This window comes from Aethina tumida, chromosome 1 (assembly GCF_024364675.1).
Source record: "Aethina tumida isolate Nest 87 chromosome 1, icAetTumi1.1, whole genome shotgun sequence".
In the NCBI taxonomy this organism is placed as follows: Eukaryota; Metazoa; Arthropoda; class Insecta; order Coleoptera; family Nitidulidae; genus Aethina; species Aethina tumida.
In genome coordinates this window covers 51,669,631-51,687,333 of record NC_065435.1, presented here as the reverse complement: position 1 = coordinate 51,687,333, position 17,703 = coordinate 51,669,631, and the positions used below count along the sequence as shown (strand labels likewise).

Sequence of the window (17,703 nt, the reverse complement as noted above, 5' to 3'; positions counted from 1 at the left end):
ATGTATGTTTTATGTTAAATTTATAATTTTATTATTATACTTCAACAATTTATAAAATTAATTATAATCATTAATTACTAAAATATTGTTTTTATTTCTGTTGAAAATATTCTCGTTACGCATGTAATTGTATAAACCTCAGTATTGATCAATTTCTCGCATATGTGTAAAACGCATGAATCATCTCACTCTATTATCGATCTGCGTATCGATCCATTGGTCAGTGAGCATTCAGCCCTTAAATTATTTATGTAGAAGAACGACATATGACAGCTAAGGGGTAGAAAAATATCGAATTTGTCTGCTATTGTTTGTACTTTTTAGAATAGGTTTTAATTTTATAACTGCATACAAATCTTAGTTTAAATACAATTAAAATCTCTTTCGTCAACAAAATAACCACATTTAAAATTCAAATATTATATTATAATATTAAATATAAATTTTAATTTTTAATCAACTTACTTTTTTATCATCGGTATTTTAAATCAGTTTATATCATTACAAATTCATAGTTTTCCAGGGTATCTGGTCAATAAACAACGTTTTAACTATTGAGAGAACACGGTTGTTATAATAAATAAATTAGATAAAAGTATTTAAATGCGAAATTTTTCTTGGAATGTCAAAAAAAAAAAAAAAATTGGGAGTATTTAATTATTTTCTAGCAAAAGTAATGTTTCAGAAATTATTAACAGTAACAAACATAAATTGGTGAATTTCAAACTAGACTTTGAAAGTATTTTATTTTTTACTTGTATAACTAAAAGTGCATGTTTGAGTCGGTTTCTCAGTCTTCTTATAAATGCTATTAAACATTAGTCATTTTACAAGGAGCTCATCAAAATTTACATCATTAAATAGTCCTCTTAAATATTTTTTCTTTGATTAGTACATTTGGAGGAGATATTTTGATATTTTTTTTGTTGACTAGATGGTGGAAAAAGACTAGCAAAGCGTCCTTGGGCGCATCTAAAGTGTGATGAGACAAATAAAGCAACAGGGAAATGCCATTAAAGGTAATAAATAAATAACAATATTATTTATTAATATATGTTCGACTAATCAATAATTACGTTCACAAAAACAAATTAATTAATAGTAATACATATATTTTTTAAATAATATATAAATTTAATAGAGATTGTTCAAGAATAATTAAGTAATTGTGAATGTGTGAAAATTGATAGGTCTAAACGTATATTCGAAGGCATTATTAACTTTAGGATAGTTTGAAAATTTTTCTATGTCAGTACAATTCAATTTAGTAGTCTAAGCAAGTACATATGACAAATAGAAAAGTTGATGGTGTGATATATTATTAAATTAAAATTAATATTTTATAAATAAAGGTAAAAATAAAGTTTCCAAATAGTCAAATTTGGAGGTGTACTTCACATATGTATATTTAAGTGAATAATTTGTTCTTATAACTTAATCAAAAACTTACCTTACGTTGGATACTTATTACTTGTTATAACAGTTTATAATGAGCTAAGTTGGTCAAAACTACAGAAAAAATACCAAAGTGTCTTTTCTACTATTTAGTTTATTGAGTTAAAATCACAATAACGTGTAATTAAAAATTGTTGCACTAAAATTACACCGCATTAAAAACTATGTATTCATATTCATTTTTAAAAAATAAAATATGATGTATATCATAATACGATCTTCATTTTTGGATATGAGCATTTAATGCAGGAACACAGCATTGCATTTATTATTTACTAAATCTCCACTATCAGTCTTAAGTTTCAGTCTTCTAGATTGTTATTATTGCATAAGGTAACTAATTAATTTCATTATAAACCGATAAGTTAAGACCAGTTCAACATTTATAATCTTAAATTAGGGTATACGATAATTTTGCTTAAATTCTTAACCATTTAAAACAAATACGAGGCCTAGCCATCATAAATTAAAACACTTGCACTCTGTTATTGCCAAAATCAACCACAGCTATGCGACCTTCAGGTGTCAAAGCAATGCCGCTAGGTCTATCCATTTCGCCTGGGTTTTTACCCAGCTGTCCAATCTTAAATAAGAACGAACCACTTCTTTCAAAGACTTGTATGCGGTTATTTCTAGAATCAGCCACAACTATTCTTCCTTCGTCATCACATATCAAACCCTGTGGGCGTAAAAATTGTTTAAAACTGGCCCCCTCTTGTCCTAAAAATTGGGCATTTTGGAAATTAGGTTCCACAACCACCAGCCGATGGTTATTGAAATCTGTCACGATCACACCACCTTGCGGAGTAAACGCAACGCCTCGAGGGGAGTCGAAGTGTTTCCACATTTGGGAACTACCTTCAAAACCGTATTTTGTAATGTAACAACCGTCACTGCTGAAAAGCTGTATACGATGGTTACGTGTATCGGATACAACAATCTGATTTAGAGAATTGCAGGCAACATCCCATGGATAATTAAATTGTCCATTTCGTACACCCTTTTCACCAAAAGTGTGAATAAATGTCCCGTCACTTTTAAACACCTGGATTCTGTGATTATCCTTGTCAGCGACAACGATATCATTGTGCGTGTTAACGGCAACTCCAGCGGGACGATCAAATTGTCCGGGGGCACTACCTTGTGTGCCGAATTTAAACAAAAAGCACCCTGACGTATTAAACACCTGAACACGATTATTGCTGCGGTCAGCAACGATGATCTGGTTCAGATTATTGCAACATATTCCCCACGGACGGCACAGTTGGCCGTCACCTTCCCCTTCTCCGCCGAACGTCAAAGAAGGAACTGGTCCCGAGTCTCTAACTGTGACCATATGTTTAGCACCAAAAACTGGACGATTTCTATAATTTAAAGTTTGTCCGAAGTCTAAGTCATCGGAGTACTCCGGACTAGGAGGGAAAACGGAAAACGTATTGCTGTTATTTACCGAACATGACAGCATGTTATTTCTCGAGATTGGACGGAACAGTCGCGACGACAGACTCGGATTAATGCTTCCAAATTGCGAGATTGCACGTAAGAATACAGACTCAGGCGGTAAGAATACCATGCTGTCGTCTTCACAAGGGAGTAACTCGGATCCCAACGGTCGAAATTGTTTCAGTTCCCTTTCGGCTCTGTCGTTGGCCAACATTAAATCGTACGCGTTTTGGGAGGACTCAATTGAATCGGTAAGTAAGTCTGAAGTACGCGCCAATTTTCCGAGTGCTACACGTAAATTTTCCTGTTGCGCCATTAGCATTTTTCCTTTGTACTGTCTAATTTGATCAACTTTTTTGAGCAGGTCGGCTTCTCGTTCTTCTATGGCCGATGTTAGTCTGAAGCACAAAAATATAACTTTGAAATGTCGCAAAACACTACCATCTAAATTAAAAATTTAATATTTAATAGTTACATATAAAAACAAATGAAGAACTAATTTGTTTACCTTCTTGTGCATGAACGAATGTCGTTCGCCAATTGATGGGAACGGACTTCCACGCTTTCGTTCATCTTTTGAACATTGTCAACTGATTCGCGTATTTTGAGTATAGATTGTCTACTTTCTTTAATCAGTTTCATGCTCATCTCTTTCGCCTGTTCAATCATGTCTTCAATGTAGACGACCTGATGATTGGAATGTTCTTCCAAAAGGCATTCGCTACACGACGGCATCTGACATGTTTGGCAAAACAGCCTGTGCGGCTCCCTGTGATTTTCGCACAGGCTTAAATATGTGTTGCACGGCGGCGATGGATTTCCACTGTGCGGTGACGATCCCAAAGAACCCAGGGAACTCATTAGCTGTTGTTGGACGTACGCCATCGAAGATGGAGCTTTGTTGTTGGTGATGCGATGGTCTTTGGTCAGGCGAACACGTTTGTGTGCCAGAACGCATGCATCGCATAGCATCTCGTTGCAGTCGATACATTTGGAAAATGCTGAGGTTCCTTCTTCGCAGTTTCCACATACCGACGAATCATCGAGTGTAGCATTCTAAAATGAATTGTTTAACTTAGATGTGCTAAATTACACTGCAACTGCTAGATTTTTAACAGAGTATGGTTATGAAAAAAATAGGTCTAAGTTGGCATATATCCTAATTCTTTCATGTTTTTTTATAATGTTTATAACTTTAATGAACGGCACAATTTCTTCGTGGTAACTTACCGCTATAATGTTGGAGATAAAGTTTTCCATATCTGGTGGATCCGAAGAGGATGGCGAGTCTGATCTTGAGATTGATGAGTGCGGTGAAAGATTTTTGCAACAGGACATTTTAGTTTCTTAGTGTTGGTGAAAACGGGACTTAGTTATTGAGTTATGGATTCTGAAAATACACAAAAAATATATTTCTACCCTATTGCACAGGCAAAAAAACGACATAACTTACAAGTATTTATTAACTACATGAATTTAAAATTCAGTGTTAAACACCGATTCTGTTCATAAAAAAAATTGTCATGTGTCATATTCGACATTGATGACAATGTGAAAAAATTTATTTGTTATCGACATCTTCATTTTCACCATGGATATTTTAAGTATTTAACAGGTTTTTGTAATTATGTATAATTAAAATATGTTTTCACACAGAAAATATATCGAATTTCTTAAGTCCCGTGAAACACTCCATGTGTCCCACTTTTTTAGAATTATCGAATTACCTCAAAAGAAGTGCAAAACTATTCAAAGGAATGCTCCTTCAACCAACGAAATATTTCAATGGTTGTTTACAAGTTTCGCAGATTTCCTAAATAACGCACTATTGTGAGGCAGGTAGTCGGTTCCTCTGCAAAGGGTCATTTACAAGGGATCTCCCATTACAGAAATTAAAGAGCGTGGGTTCGGTAAGGCCTCTTTTATTTTGGGTACGATTTCATCTATTCTAAATCTTTCTATTCACCATAAAATCGTTCTAGAAAAAGTTTTCAAAATTGGTTTATGGAATATTCCAAATTTGATTTTTGTGACTGTAATATTGGTCGGCATTTGAATTGGTTATTTATATATTTCAAATTATATAACGATTTACTTGTTAAAATTTAGATTTAATTATTCAATAAAATAACATTTAGAATTAATTTAATTGATAGTTTCAATTATAAATTTGTGGTAACAACTATTTGATGAATATGTAAAATTGTTGCGAGAATTGTCCAGCATATAATTAAAATGTAAAATGAATATTTAATTAAAACAATTATAATGACCAAAATTCGCATGAAAACTGTATCGAATTTGCTGGCAAAGCGGCCTGGTTCTCGAACGAGATAAAGGGAGCGAGAGAGAGAGAGAGAGAGAGGTAACAACAGTGCAAAAGATTATACACCCCAACCGAACCCTCAACAAGACATTCTAGGATGTAATTTAAAAATGGTCCAAATGTTTCGTAAACACGTTTTCCCTAAAACTGAATTCCGAGAAGCCGATTGTGATTCTTGTTTCAAGGACACTGGACCCATCTGCCATGTGCACTTTAAAGTTGTAGTTCCTCTATTAGCCCTGCCCCCTATTTAAATTGTTTGAGTAGGTCAGGCACGGATTATAACGGGACAAGCCATTTTTGGTTATTCTGTTTTAAAACCATCCTAATTATACATGTGAATTACAGTTAACCCGGTTTCATAAAAACTTGACACAAAAATAAACTATCAACAAAATTGATGGGGAACCGATGTGAATTTTATTTCGAGTAGCGAAAATCAATAAATATGACTAACCAACACCATTTGCCGAATCTGTTTCACTAAAGTTGATGATGTTTTCTTCCAGCTAAACGACTTAATGGTACATTTTATAAAACTAAACACTACGTTAACAATAAACATAACTTTTTAAACAAACAAAATATTTTAAATAAATAAAATAAATCAAAAACTGAAGAACGCCGGCACGAACATTATCGTAGGTCGTCCTACTAAACGACTACAAGAATTCATCGCAAAAAACGAAACGAAGGCAAAAAAGTTCTCAGATTGTACCCAAAAAAATACAAAATTTATAAAATAACATTAGACTATTATAAACCGATAAATCGATAAAATCGAACAAACCATGCACCACCATCGGACGACAGGAGCATAAATTAATTGAACAGAAAAATAAGATAAACGATAAACTGAAAACGGCAAAAAGTAAACAACAAACTAACCTTGAAACGGGTGGACGGTCAACAAGATCTTGACACAGGCACTACGCGTTCACATTTCTTTGCACAAGTGACACCCCTGTTTTCGATCCATGCTTTTCTACCCCAGCAGGCATACCCTACCCTACTCCTAGTTAACTAAGGGTTGTATAAGAATATGCGCAGTAAAAACTGCCACGGTCAAATTGTGGAAATTTCGCAGAGGCACAATTCTAGGAATTCACCAGTCCCCTATCCCAAACAAATTTTTACAGTCACAAGTAAATCCAATATTTCGGCTATTTATTGTGGTCATTTTATTTTATGAAATGTGTTTAGAGTCATGAAAATTTTAATAATTATAAAATATTTATTTATTGGAAGTTTAAAAAATATTACAGAGTTTATTTTGACGCATTATTTATACGTGATTTAACTTAAAATATTTTATTTCATCATAGAAATGTATGTGTAATAATTATCATTAAATTTTAATTAATTAATATAATGGTTTGGATTAATATACAAAACAAAAAAATATTTTATGTAAATAATATACAAAAGGAAAAATATTTGTGTGATAAAATTGAATTGAATTATTAAAAGTGTAATATTTAGATCCTAATGTGTAGGTGTTAAATACCGTTTAGAAGTGTTATTAAAATACCCATTAGCACTTCTAATCATTATTTAGAGTGGTATAAAGATGAAGAAAATTCAGTATTGTTAGAAATTAATGATTTTGTATATTAAAAAATAGAGCAACAATAATTTTAATTTTTAAATAAATATTTTTGTTACTATTTAAATTAATTAATACATTAATGGTCATTATTATAAAATTTTTTTAAATATTAAATATTTTAGCCACAACTTTTTTATTTAATGTGAACTGTTAAAATAATATTAATTTACTATTGTTGTTTTATAGAGTATTGTAAAAGCTACTATATTCTTATTCAATAAAATGTTACATATATTTTTTCGAATTGAATTGGACTTAAATATAACAACTTTAATTTTGAATGGGATTTTTAATGATTGTATTATTTAATTTAACATAAACACTTTGTCTAATATTCTTTCGTTTTATAAATTTGGCCCATCTTCATTGTTAGATTCCACCATTTTCCGAATACACTACAAGTCTCCAAGTTTCTTGAATTCCTGTGATGAGTTCATTTGAATTTTTACAATTTTTATGTCTATAGTTAATATACGTGTTTCCCCATTTTTTGTATAGAGTTGATGTTTGGAGATTGGGACAAGCAAGACAAAACATGCTTTGATCTTTTAACCAATCCAACACAATTTTCGATTTCTAATTGGGATCAAATTCATGTTAGAAACACATTTATTAAAAACATAATTTCTTCAATATATGAATGCTAATTGTTGTTTAATTTTCTTAATGTTGTTTAATATTCCTGCACATAAACCAGTCTAAGGGGGTCTACGCCAGAAGAATTGAAGCATCCCGAGAGCATAATTGAACCACCACCAAAACAATCGTTTTGTATAGTTTTGTTCCTATAGGATGTTTAACATAAGCAAAATCACCATTTTTTTAGAAATTAAATTTAGACCACTGTTTTGTGGTCCAGTGAATGGATCCTGAGCAAGTCAAAATTGGTCTTTCACATTTTTACTAGAAACCGAGTTTTTTTGTAAATCTGGAGTCAAATGAAGCCCCATTCGGTAACCATATTCTAACATTCATTGAACTAATTTCAGCGAGTCCCATTTTCTTCTGAGTGGATTTAATTTCAATTGACGATAAGACTAGATTGTTTTTTGATATTATCCAGTTATTGATTTTCTTTCGAGTTTTTCAAGCTCTTCTCTTCTTACCTATCTCTTCTTGTTTCTGTCGGTCTTGGTAAGGCTGAATTATAATTTTTCTTACAGTTTCACTTCGATCGATTGAAAGACCATAAAATAAAAGTTATTATAATTTTCTCCATTCAAAAATAAAAAAGTACACTTTTTTTTTTTAATAATAGAATATAATTAGATTGGTCAGTTACATAGAAGACACAACAATAACAGGAAAACAATAAAAGTAAAGGTACTGATATCCAATTCAAGTAGCTCAGTTTATATTTTAATAAGTTGCTATAATTATGGTCACTGTTGTATATAAAATATTTATTATCTCAAAATTTTATCAAAATTCAAGTTAAATTTTTGACTCTAAACAATGGTAAGTGGTCATCATATAGATTTGCAATTAAGTTTCTTATCTTTTTTATTTATTGTGATACATGAAACGAATTTGGTGCCAATTTCGAGGAATACTTTTGAAATATGTAAATTTATTGTTGTACGGATGTTATTAACTTCCATAGAATATTTAACTCGCCACCTGTACATGAAAGTACAATAACTGTATTACTTAACAATGCAGTTTGGAAGTATACTCCTTGCAAAACACCTGCTTTACCTACTACCATTACCTGTGATAATACGTTCATACAAGAAATCCTTTTTCTACCTCTTGGTAAAATGAGATTATTTATCTGTGTAAAGCACAATAAGCCGAACTGCAAGCTCCCAGTTCGGCATACACAAAAACTACACTTAAATTACAATGTGAGTATTAAAAAAAATTGCATGGAGGAAGGTAAAATGTGATTGTTGTTACCATAAGTAAGAATAATGTTTAGACATTTTTTTCAGTAACTTGTAAATCTATTGAGTAAAACGCTGGCTCAAAATTACTCAATATTTTACCATACTGATTTTATATTTATTTATTTTTTGATCAATTATTAATAAAGTATTTGATTAAATAAAATTATGCCATTTTTTCGTTCTTGTTTCACTAATTTGATATAAAAGTGTGATCCTGAGCTGCCAGTTTTGCAGGTAAAAAATTGTAACTGGGATGTTTCACGCCTAATGAAAAGTTTTATATTTTGATTGATTCCATTTCTTCTTTCTTACGGATGTATAGAATGGTTCACTATTATTTTCATTGAATCAGAGTACCCTTACTTCATTTTTTATTAAAAGTTGAATATTCCCAACTTTAGAAAAAAAATATATTTATTAACTTAATATAAATGTGTCCAGAGAAAAGTATATTTTCAGTCTATAATTAAAATTTCGTATTTTATTTATAGACATAATTATAATTTATTTACATACATTAATTAACATTTTTATGTATTTCTAGTAATTGTTATTACTAATTTTGTTGAGGATTAAACAGGTTTGCAATAAAAAGGGTAAAAATATAATATATAGATATTTTATATCACCTTTGTTATAATATCCATACAATCATTAAATTATTAATCGTGAATTATATTTATACATATGTACTAGTATTAACAAATGTTAAGGAGTTTGGAGGAAACTGTCTTGAAATACATATCTCTATGTATTAAGAAATATATAAATATTATTATTTTATTGATAAAAGTGTTGGCCATAAAATAAATTAAATAAAAAAATGACATTCCATAAATTAAATCATTACATTAAACAGTAAATGTCACAAAAATCTTAAAATTAATACAACTATATAATATTTAAAGTGCACTTAAATTGCAAAATTTAAACTAGAAACTTTAAATACAATACATTGTGTGATAAAAATCAATATTGAATAAAGTAAAAACTGTTTGCATGTGTCAATTAACAAAATATATTAAATAGACCTAACTTATTGGTTTAAGTATGTTAATCATAAATTTTAATCCACATAAGCTGACTGCTTTTTTATACTAATGAAACCATAATATTTTATTATACGTGGGTGATACTAATTTGTGAATATTGTTAATTATTTGAACAACGTGTAGTATTTTTGTCATGGAAAAAACTGTGTATAAAAGTAGTTCGTAATTCTGCTACAAATAAGTGTTCTGGTCATTTCAAGATGTAATTCTAATACATAGAAAGTGTCCATTATTTAAAAATACTCTTAAAAAAAGCCAAATAAGAAAACGCAGCTTTTATAACCTAAAGTTAGTTAATTATTATTAAGTAAAGATTTAAAATGTAAATTACTTACACTAACTAATGTATAATTGGATATTTCGCCAAATGGTCCCATAAATATGACTAGAGCTGACTGAGACCTCATCATCATTATTTGCACCAAAACATTGTACTCCAAATTATTGTTTTCCCATTCAGAATACATATAAATATATTTATTTATCGTTATGCTCTATAAAAAACTACTACAAATATATGTAATATTGGATGCACTTATTTTACCTCAGATTGAATGCTGTCTGCATTTATACATGTTATAAATACGTTACAAAGATTTAATACCATGAATCCCAATCCGGAAATTAATTCTTCCACATACTACAACAAAAAGCCATAAGTGGAAAAAATAATAATGTTAAATGACGACTTATGTTGTACCTCAATGTCAGTCATTTGAAGCAGTAATGAGCCAAGTTGAAAAGACGTAGAACTAAAAAATATGAGCAAGAATATCGCTGTCCATTCATTCATAAAGTTTACATATCTGAAATAATAAGTAGTAAAAAATGCATCACCTAAAATAGTCACATACTTTATAATGCGTTTGTGTTCCAAAATGCAACTTCTCAACAGTAAAAATCGACTTTGTTCCAAAGACATATTCATCGTCAAACTGTATTGTTTAGCATATTTCGAAAAGTTTACAATAAAATGTTGTAAAATTTTCAACCACAACACAGCATAAATTAACAAAGTAATTATGAGAATGTTAGTAAAGCAAAAGAATACTCCACCATTAATAGCTTGTACAACGCTGTAGAAAAATCCACTCCAAAATGGTTTTAAAAGTTTAAAAGGCAAATGAACAGGAAACATTAGATTGTCGCTTACACCTTTGCTAATTAAACTAATCCAAGAAAACGTAAACGAAGTGGCGAAAAACAATGTGGTACCGACGAGAATTGAGCACATTTGGAAAGTGTATTTCGTATAAGAAAAATAAATTTTCTTAACTTCCGCGTTACTGTTTTGAATAATAAAATCCTCCTTTTCTAAAATATGATTTAACATATCCATAATTGCTTTGTCTGTTATCAGAGGTATGGCTACTTCCAATAGGGCATACGCTATGGCAAATGCTATGTTTTTTGCTAAAATATTTTTGTTGTCGTTGTAAGGTAGATGCAACAATAAGGATATAAAGTTTAGATGAAAAGTATTTCTTTGCAGTGCCGAGTAGATTTTGTAGAGAAAAAGTGCAACGGCGTTCGTTGTTTTAGGGGCTTTAAATCCGGCAATGAGCATTGCCCAATTTAAAACTTTTAAATGCGATATAAATGTTGCCATCTAAAAATTAAAAACGGTGTTTACGTGCACATTTTTATTTGGAACCGGGAAATATCCTTACCTTGTCAAGACTCTAACTGGGAGTTAATGTACTTGTTTTATGTTACATGCATATTTATATGCAGAGAGATGTATTATTTTATCATCATTATTTATTCAATAAGTTACTGGGGTGTTCCCTAGTTTGCAGTAAATGTATTTATATAATGGATTAGATTGAAACTAAACATTTAAATAATTCACAAACGTTCTCGTAATCTTCAATTTTATAGAATCCACTATTATATTTGTATAACCAAACTAATTCAAAGTTTTAGCTAGTGTGAACTTCTAAAATGTAACGCTGCATTCTTTAGTAGATTTGCTAAAACGAAATTTAAGCGCTGGTTTTACCTACAAAATTTTAACGAACGTGTAATTGAACAAGGAGACCTTTTTGGGTCTACTTCGGGGGAATTAAGCCTGGCAAGCGAATGTCGGCCTTTATTTCATGATCTATAGGGAGGTCTGAAAACGACATTACTCATATAGTGGTCGGTTAGTCGAAAACAGAAACTAATGAGAAATGGGATTGTTTAACTGCAACTAACCAACCTCTCTAATATGATCAATTGAATAAACTTAATTTTTATATATTGTATAGGTACCGATGCATAATTTTTTAAAGACAAATAATTCATGACTTGTATACAATATTGACTAAATTTCATTATTATTTAAAATCGTCGTTTAGTTAAAATTGCATGTTTCATAAAATAATAGAATATGTAAATTATAACAATACATTCAAGGATCTGTGCAACACAATAATTACAATATTTAAAATAATTTGTATGTTTTGTAATGCTTTAAAATAAGTATACATTTGAATATTATTATTATTATTAATTACACATTTATTATTTATGAAAAATTTCAAATAGAAATGAATAATAACTGACTAAGTTACTCCTACATAATATACTGTATAATATTTGTAATTTTGAGAGAAATTGGTTGAGGAATTTAATTTTTAATAGAGAAAATAAATACTAGATTTTACAAAATTGTTATATAATAATTTATGATAATTCTAAAATGATATGCTTTATAAAGAAAAGTGATTTATCAAGTCACATCCAATCCAGTTTATAGTTTGAAGAATGAATGTAAGTTGTAAGAATGAATGATGAAAACACATCGCGTCTTTTGAAGTGAATATTCTGAATTATTTAAGAAATCAGTATATTATCAAAATAAATTTCAATAAACAATGTAATCTTCTGCATAAGTTAATCAACATTGTATCAACAACAGATTTTTTAAACCATAAAACTAACATCAATAAATTCCTTGGAAAATTAATCTAACAAATTTAATTGATGAATTGATTGATTGAATGGTTAAACTGATAGTTCAGAGTGTAAATTTGTATTTGAAAACGGTTTTATACGTGTTCAATTAGATTGCAGTTTGGTGAAAATGAAGGTCACTGAATCCAAGTAATGTCATGATTTTCCTACGCCATATTTATAAGTCATGTACAATCTGGTCCAAATTTTTGTATAAATGGAACAAAATTCGGTTGAATAACTAATTAGTGATGATATCTTCGACCATTCATAGTTTCTCGGTTTGATAGGAACATCTCCGAGCATGTATCTAAAGAAATTCAACACCAGATTGTTACAGAACCACCTTAAAAAGCAACAGTCGGAGCCATGTTTTGCTCATGATATCTCTTGCTATGTTCATGCCAAATTCGACTATCCCTGTAATATAATGTGTACCTAGACTCAATGGCGAAGTTTGTTAACCCAAGCTCTGCGGGTAATCCAAGGTTCCTTGTTTAACAGGGGTTGTCGAAAACGTCTTGTGGCTATAAGATCCACCTGACCGTAGACAAACTTACGTCTGTATGAGCCTGGACGTAGAGAACGTGCGATTTCGTCAGAAATAATTACAAAATGATTGGATTAGAAATAAATATTTTACAAGAAATGGAATGTTATTTATTTTTGTCTATGAAATATATAAAAAGTAAAATAAAATTTTGATCGCCTAGATATGCAAATATTCAAATAATATTACTAATAAAAATAAAACATACTGAAAATATTTTTAAATCTATTTAATTTAGGAAATTCAAATTATTCTCTTCCAAACTTACTGACTTAACTAAATAATAACTAATAACCATTAATATCATAATTAATTTACTTTTTTAATATCTATTGACTCTCCATTTGCGTATTTCTTTTTTATTTGATTTAATAGAAGTTAACTGGTTTCAATTTGGTGTAACAAACCGTGAAGACTCATTTAGAGAAACCTGTGTTTAAAGAATAACTCAATATTATATAATTCGAGGAAACTGAATTATTTTTTTTGTTAATATGGACACTGACTGGTAGATAGAGTAAATACGAAAAAGGCAACTATTATAAGAATCTGAACACTTCCTATTAATATAGCTACCCTCTGGCAGGTGGCGCAACCCTCTTCTTTTTCAATTCTACCCTTTAGTGTTATACCTTCATTTTAATATAATTATTCTCCCCATTTAATTATTATGATAGAGTACTGATGTCTTGTAATTGGTAATATGTGTTTGTGTATATGTGCCTTTCACAATAATTTTAATGTCTAATTAAATATATTTAATTGATGTAAATAAATTAATTTTAATCACTAGTTAGTTTCTAAATGTTTAAGCGTGTTTTGCATGTCTAACAGAACATCATATCAATTTATCTGTTGTATTACAATCACCTGAGGTGTTCCTTGTTAATTTTTATTCAATCACGATTTTATGGATATGTGATTTGATTCTACCCGACATCACATCGAAACGTACCTAAAAGACCTGAGGTCATTTAGTTTGAAGTGCATACATGTATGTGTGCGTGTGTAACAATCAGAGAAAAATTAAAATATTCAGTTTATTTGAAAATTAAATTATATTTTCGATACTACAAACACTATGTAATTATTAATTCCTTTTATGCCTGAAATATCGTTTTTAATCATCCACACCCTCTTCATATTTGAAATTTTTCATTGTACGGAAAATGTATGTTAATTAAGCGATTCGCGTTTAGTGAAGGAGTTTCAATCAAGTCTGGCCTTCCTTTAGTACAAACTGCTTAATTAACGTAAACTTTTTTTAGAAAGGGGAAATATTCTTTATTTTTGTTGTGCAATGTACATAAATAAATTTAATTAAAATACTACTGGTACAAATACACCAGCGTAGTAGATATATTAAATTTACGTTATTCTCAATTATTGATTACATTTTAATGCAATTATTTTAATTTGTTAATGAATAATTATTGATTTCATCTTTTACATGTAATACATGATTGTAGGTTAAGTTAATCATTGAATTTCCACTGTATTGAACATAATAAAAAGTTTTTAAAATATGTATTTTATAAAGTTCCGACCTTGAAATGACTGAAATTATGAGATTATACGTATCTAATTGGTAGTAATATTTTTTAACAATTAGTTGAACGCAGCAAAACGGGCTATTAAAATAATTTAAATACCTTACGTTAACTCATTCACGGAATTTTATAATATTTTTAAAACTTAATTATTTGTTTGTTTTCTTAGATTTTTAGTTTAATTACTTTGTTATAAATTTATACGGGATGTTATTGTCAGACTCCACTGTGTGCAGTAAAAAAATTTTTTTTTCTTAACTCATAAAAAACCTTGTAAACTTTTAGCATTCATGGGTGATCTTAGTGGGAAACTAATTAAAATTTGTTGATGCCGTTTTTTTTCTTTAATTGTTGTTGCTTAATTTCTACCACTAATATCCTAAATACTTAAAAATTACGTAATAATAATTTAAATACTTTTTAAATTAATCCTACGGAATAATGTTGTAGAATTGGATGGATTAATAAATTTAGTTGCTGTGTAAAAAAAGAATTGAACATTTTCACCAATATTATTTTCAGCAGAGCAGTCAGACTGTAACAGTCCTTTTTTACTGTAGTATTAAAATTAAATTTTGAATGTCCTTAGTATTTCAACGATAATAGAATAAAATTTAGTGTAATATTGTTTAAATAACGTTTTTTACCTCTAACTCAAAAATTTCATTTATTTGCAAACTTCAAATTTTCGCATTTATGTTGTATAAGTTTAACCACATTGTAATTAAGGTGTTTCTTAACTTGTGACCGTAAAAAAGGCAGTCAAATTGTTCACACCCTGTATATTTCCATATAAGCGGTCATAGATCACACGTTATAGGCCGTAAAAGAAGAAAGTGAAGACACAACATAAAGAAAGTGGCCTCTACAGTTTTTTCTGAAGAACGAACTTAAATCAATTTTCTTTAATATACCTCCAAATAAAACAATATTTGTTGCTAAACCATAACGTGGTATATTCAAATACAAGTAACTGAATATTTGAAAATGTTTTGAAACTTTGTGAATTGTTTTTTGGTAAAGTAGATATTGCATTAATGATGTGCACTATCGACTAGTCGGTTGTGGCGAATAAGTATTGAATGAATTCGTTCATTACTAATTTTATGAATCACTTTCAGCCAGTATAGTTACTTCCTTATGTACATACTACATGTGACCAATTTAATACTGAATTTCTTCTAAATATTGAAATATTATACATATATTTCTATGATGTCTTATTAATAGTATATTTTAATTAATATATGTTTAATTGAAAATAGTTAAAATGTGCTAATAAATATATTCCATCGGTTCAAATAATTATTTGAACCATATTATAATACAGGCGCGACGTTGACTGATTTGATTAATTAGAAATTTCATTCGAATGACTATCATTGATTCAATAATATTGAATAATTTGAATTGTTGGTGATTATCGAATGAATTTGTAGTCTATTCTATAGTGTCAATCGCTTTTGTTTCGCTCTATTTATCAATTATTTAAATATTTCATTTGTTACAAAGAAAGTTGACACTTTAAATTGAAATTTAAATTGGAAATGTAGCTTCTGAATCGGAATATTAGCAGTACCAAGAAAAATATATATTTTAATTTCATGAAATAATGTAATTCAGAACTTTTCATTCTTTTGTTTACGCAGGTCAGGTCCATTTTCTTGTAGTTTTACTTGGCCGGAACGCCTGCAGCTAAAAGTTTTGAGAGTCATACGGATGGATTTATTTTCAACACACAAACAGAGATAGAGTTATGGACCGTCCCGAATTGATTGATACCTAGTCATAATACCGTGCCATACTTGTTATCATATTTATTTTATATTATAATTATAAACAATTTCAATATCCTATTTCACATCGTTTGAATATTCAGTTTAATAACTTATTCAAATTAATGTATGATCTTAACATTATGTCCAATGGGGGATAGTAACTATAGTAACTTGAGGTATGTTGCTTCGTAGTAAATTATCCCATCTCAAATTCACGATTAAATCATACTTGGAATAGACAACATTGTTTACTCTGTGATTAAATCATATTAGTTGATATTTTGTTATAGTTTGTGAACATAATATATACTGAAAAGGAATGTTATGTTATGAATGTATGAATGTCATACGTAGATAATATGAAAGTTTTATATATTTGCATTGTAATGAGGAAATTAGGAATGCCGTCGATTACGACCCGGAGGAGGACAAGCAGGAAATTGGCACTTAACGTCGTCGGCCCGGATACTTCATATAAGATTGGAAAAGTTAAAAAGAATTGAATTATGTACACACACACTCTGTACACCTTGAAACTATATGCTTATTTTTATTTCACTCCCTTTTATATGTCTTCCATTTCCCTTTTGATGATTTCCCCACATCTGCACGCAAAGTTTCAGGAGTAGTGTGAAGAATTGTATTCTTCGACACCGGTGCATGAACTGTATTACCAGTTTCCACTCAACCTCGACGTAACCTCAGGTTTTAGCTGGGTAAACCTGGTGAACTTTTTAGATAGTTAACCTTCGTAGTAGGTATTATAAACTTGTTATTTTCAATTATTGATTATAGTTTAATAAAATTATTTTTACATGTTTTGAAATGATAATTTTTGACTTGTATTACACGATGATAAATTAGGTTAGTCATTAGGCACCTGCAGGCAAAGCTTTAGGAGTAGTGTGAAGGATTGGAGTCTTCGACTCCGGATGTATTACCAATTTCTACTCAACCTGGAGTCCAAACTTTTTTAACGGGGTAAACCTGATAAACCGATAATGTCATAATGGTCGTAGTGGGTTAGTGTGTGAACTTATCAGACTATGACCAGTGGTACCAGGTATGGATGGCAGCTTTTCCTCCCCCCCAAGAAAGTTGTTCATATTGT

At 29.8% G+C, this 17,703-nt stretch overlaps 2 protein-coding genes across 3 annotated transcripts; both read right to left on the bottom strand.

The window, feature by feature from the left end:
* Positions 1-1,529: 1,529 nt before the first annotated feature.
* On the bottom strand, positions 1,530-6,203 carry LOC109602961 (E3 ubiquitin-protein ligase TRIM71). 2 transcript variants are annotated; one of them, XM_020019406.2, is made up of 4 exons: positions 6,113-6,203; positions 4,129-4,288; positions 3,407-3,954; positions 1,530-3,296 (listed from the first exon to the last, which is right to left on the bottom strand). In XM_020019406.2, exons 2-4 carry the CDS (start codon positions 4,234-4,236, stop codon positions 1,922-1,924), a joined length of 2,031 nt encoding a protein of 676 aa, XP_019874965.1. In that variant the 5' UTR covers positions 4,237-4,288; positions 6,113-6,203; the 3' UTR covers positions 1,530-1,921. The 2 variants fall into 2 exon arrangements, with proteins under 2 accessions (XP_019874965.1, XP_019874964.1); XM_020019405.2 differs by lacking the exon at positions 6,113-6,203 and adding an exon at positions 5,682-5,882.
* A 3,700-nt stretch (positions 6,204-9,903) lies between these two features.
* On the bottom strand, positions 9,904-10,704 carry LOC126264812 (uncharacterized). The gene is made up of 5 exons (XM_049964192.1): positions 10,629-10,704; positions 10,475-10,580; positions 10,319-10,414; positions 10,110-10,268; positions 9,904-10,057 (listed from the first exon to the last, which is right to left on the bottom strand). The coding sequence occupies exons 1-5, from the start codon at positions 10,700-10,702 to the stop codon at positions 10,004-10,006; spliced, it is 489 nt and encodes a 162-aa protein (XP_049820149.1). The 5' UTR covers positions 10,703-10,704; the 3' UTR covers positions 9,904-10,003.
* Between the last annotated feature and the right edge of the window lie 6,999 nt (positions 10,705-17,703).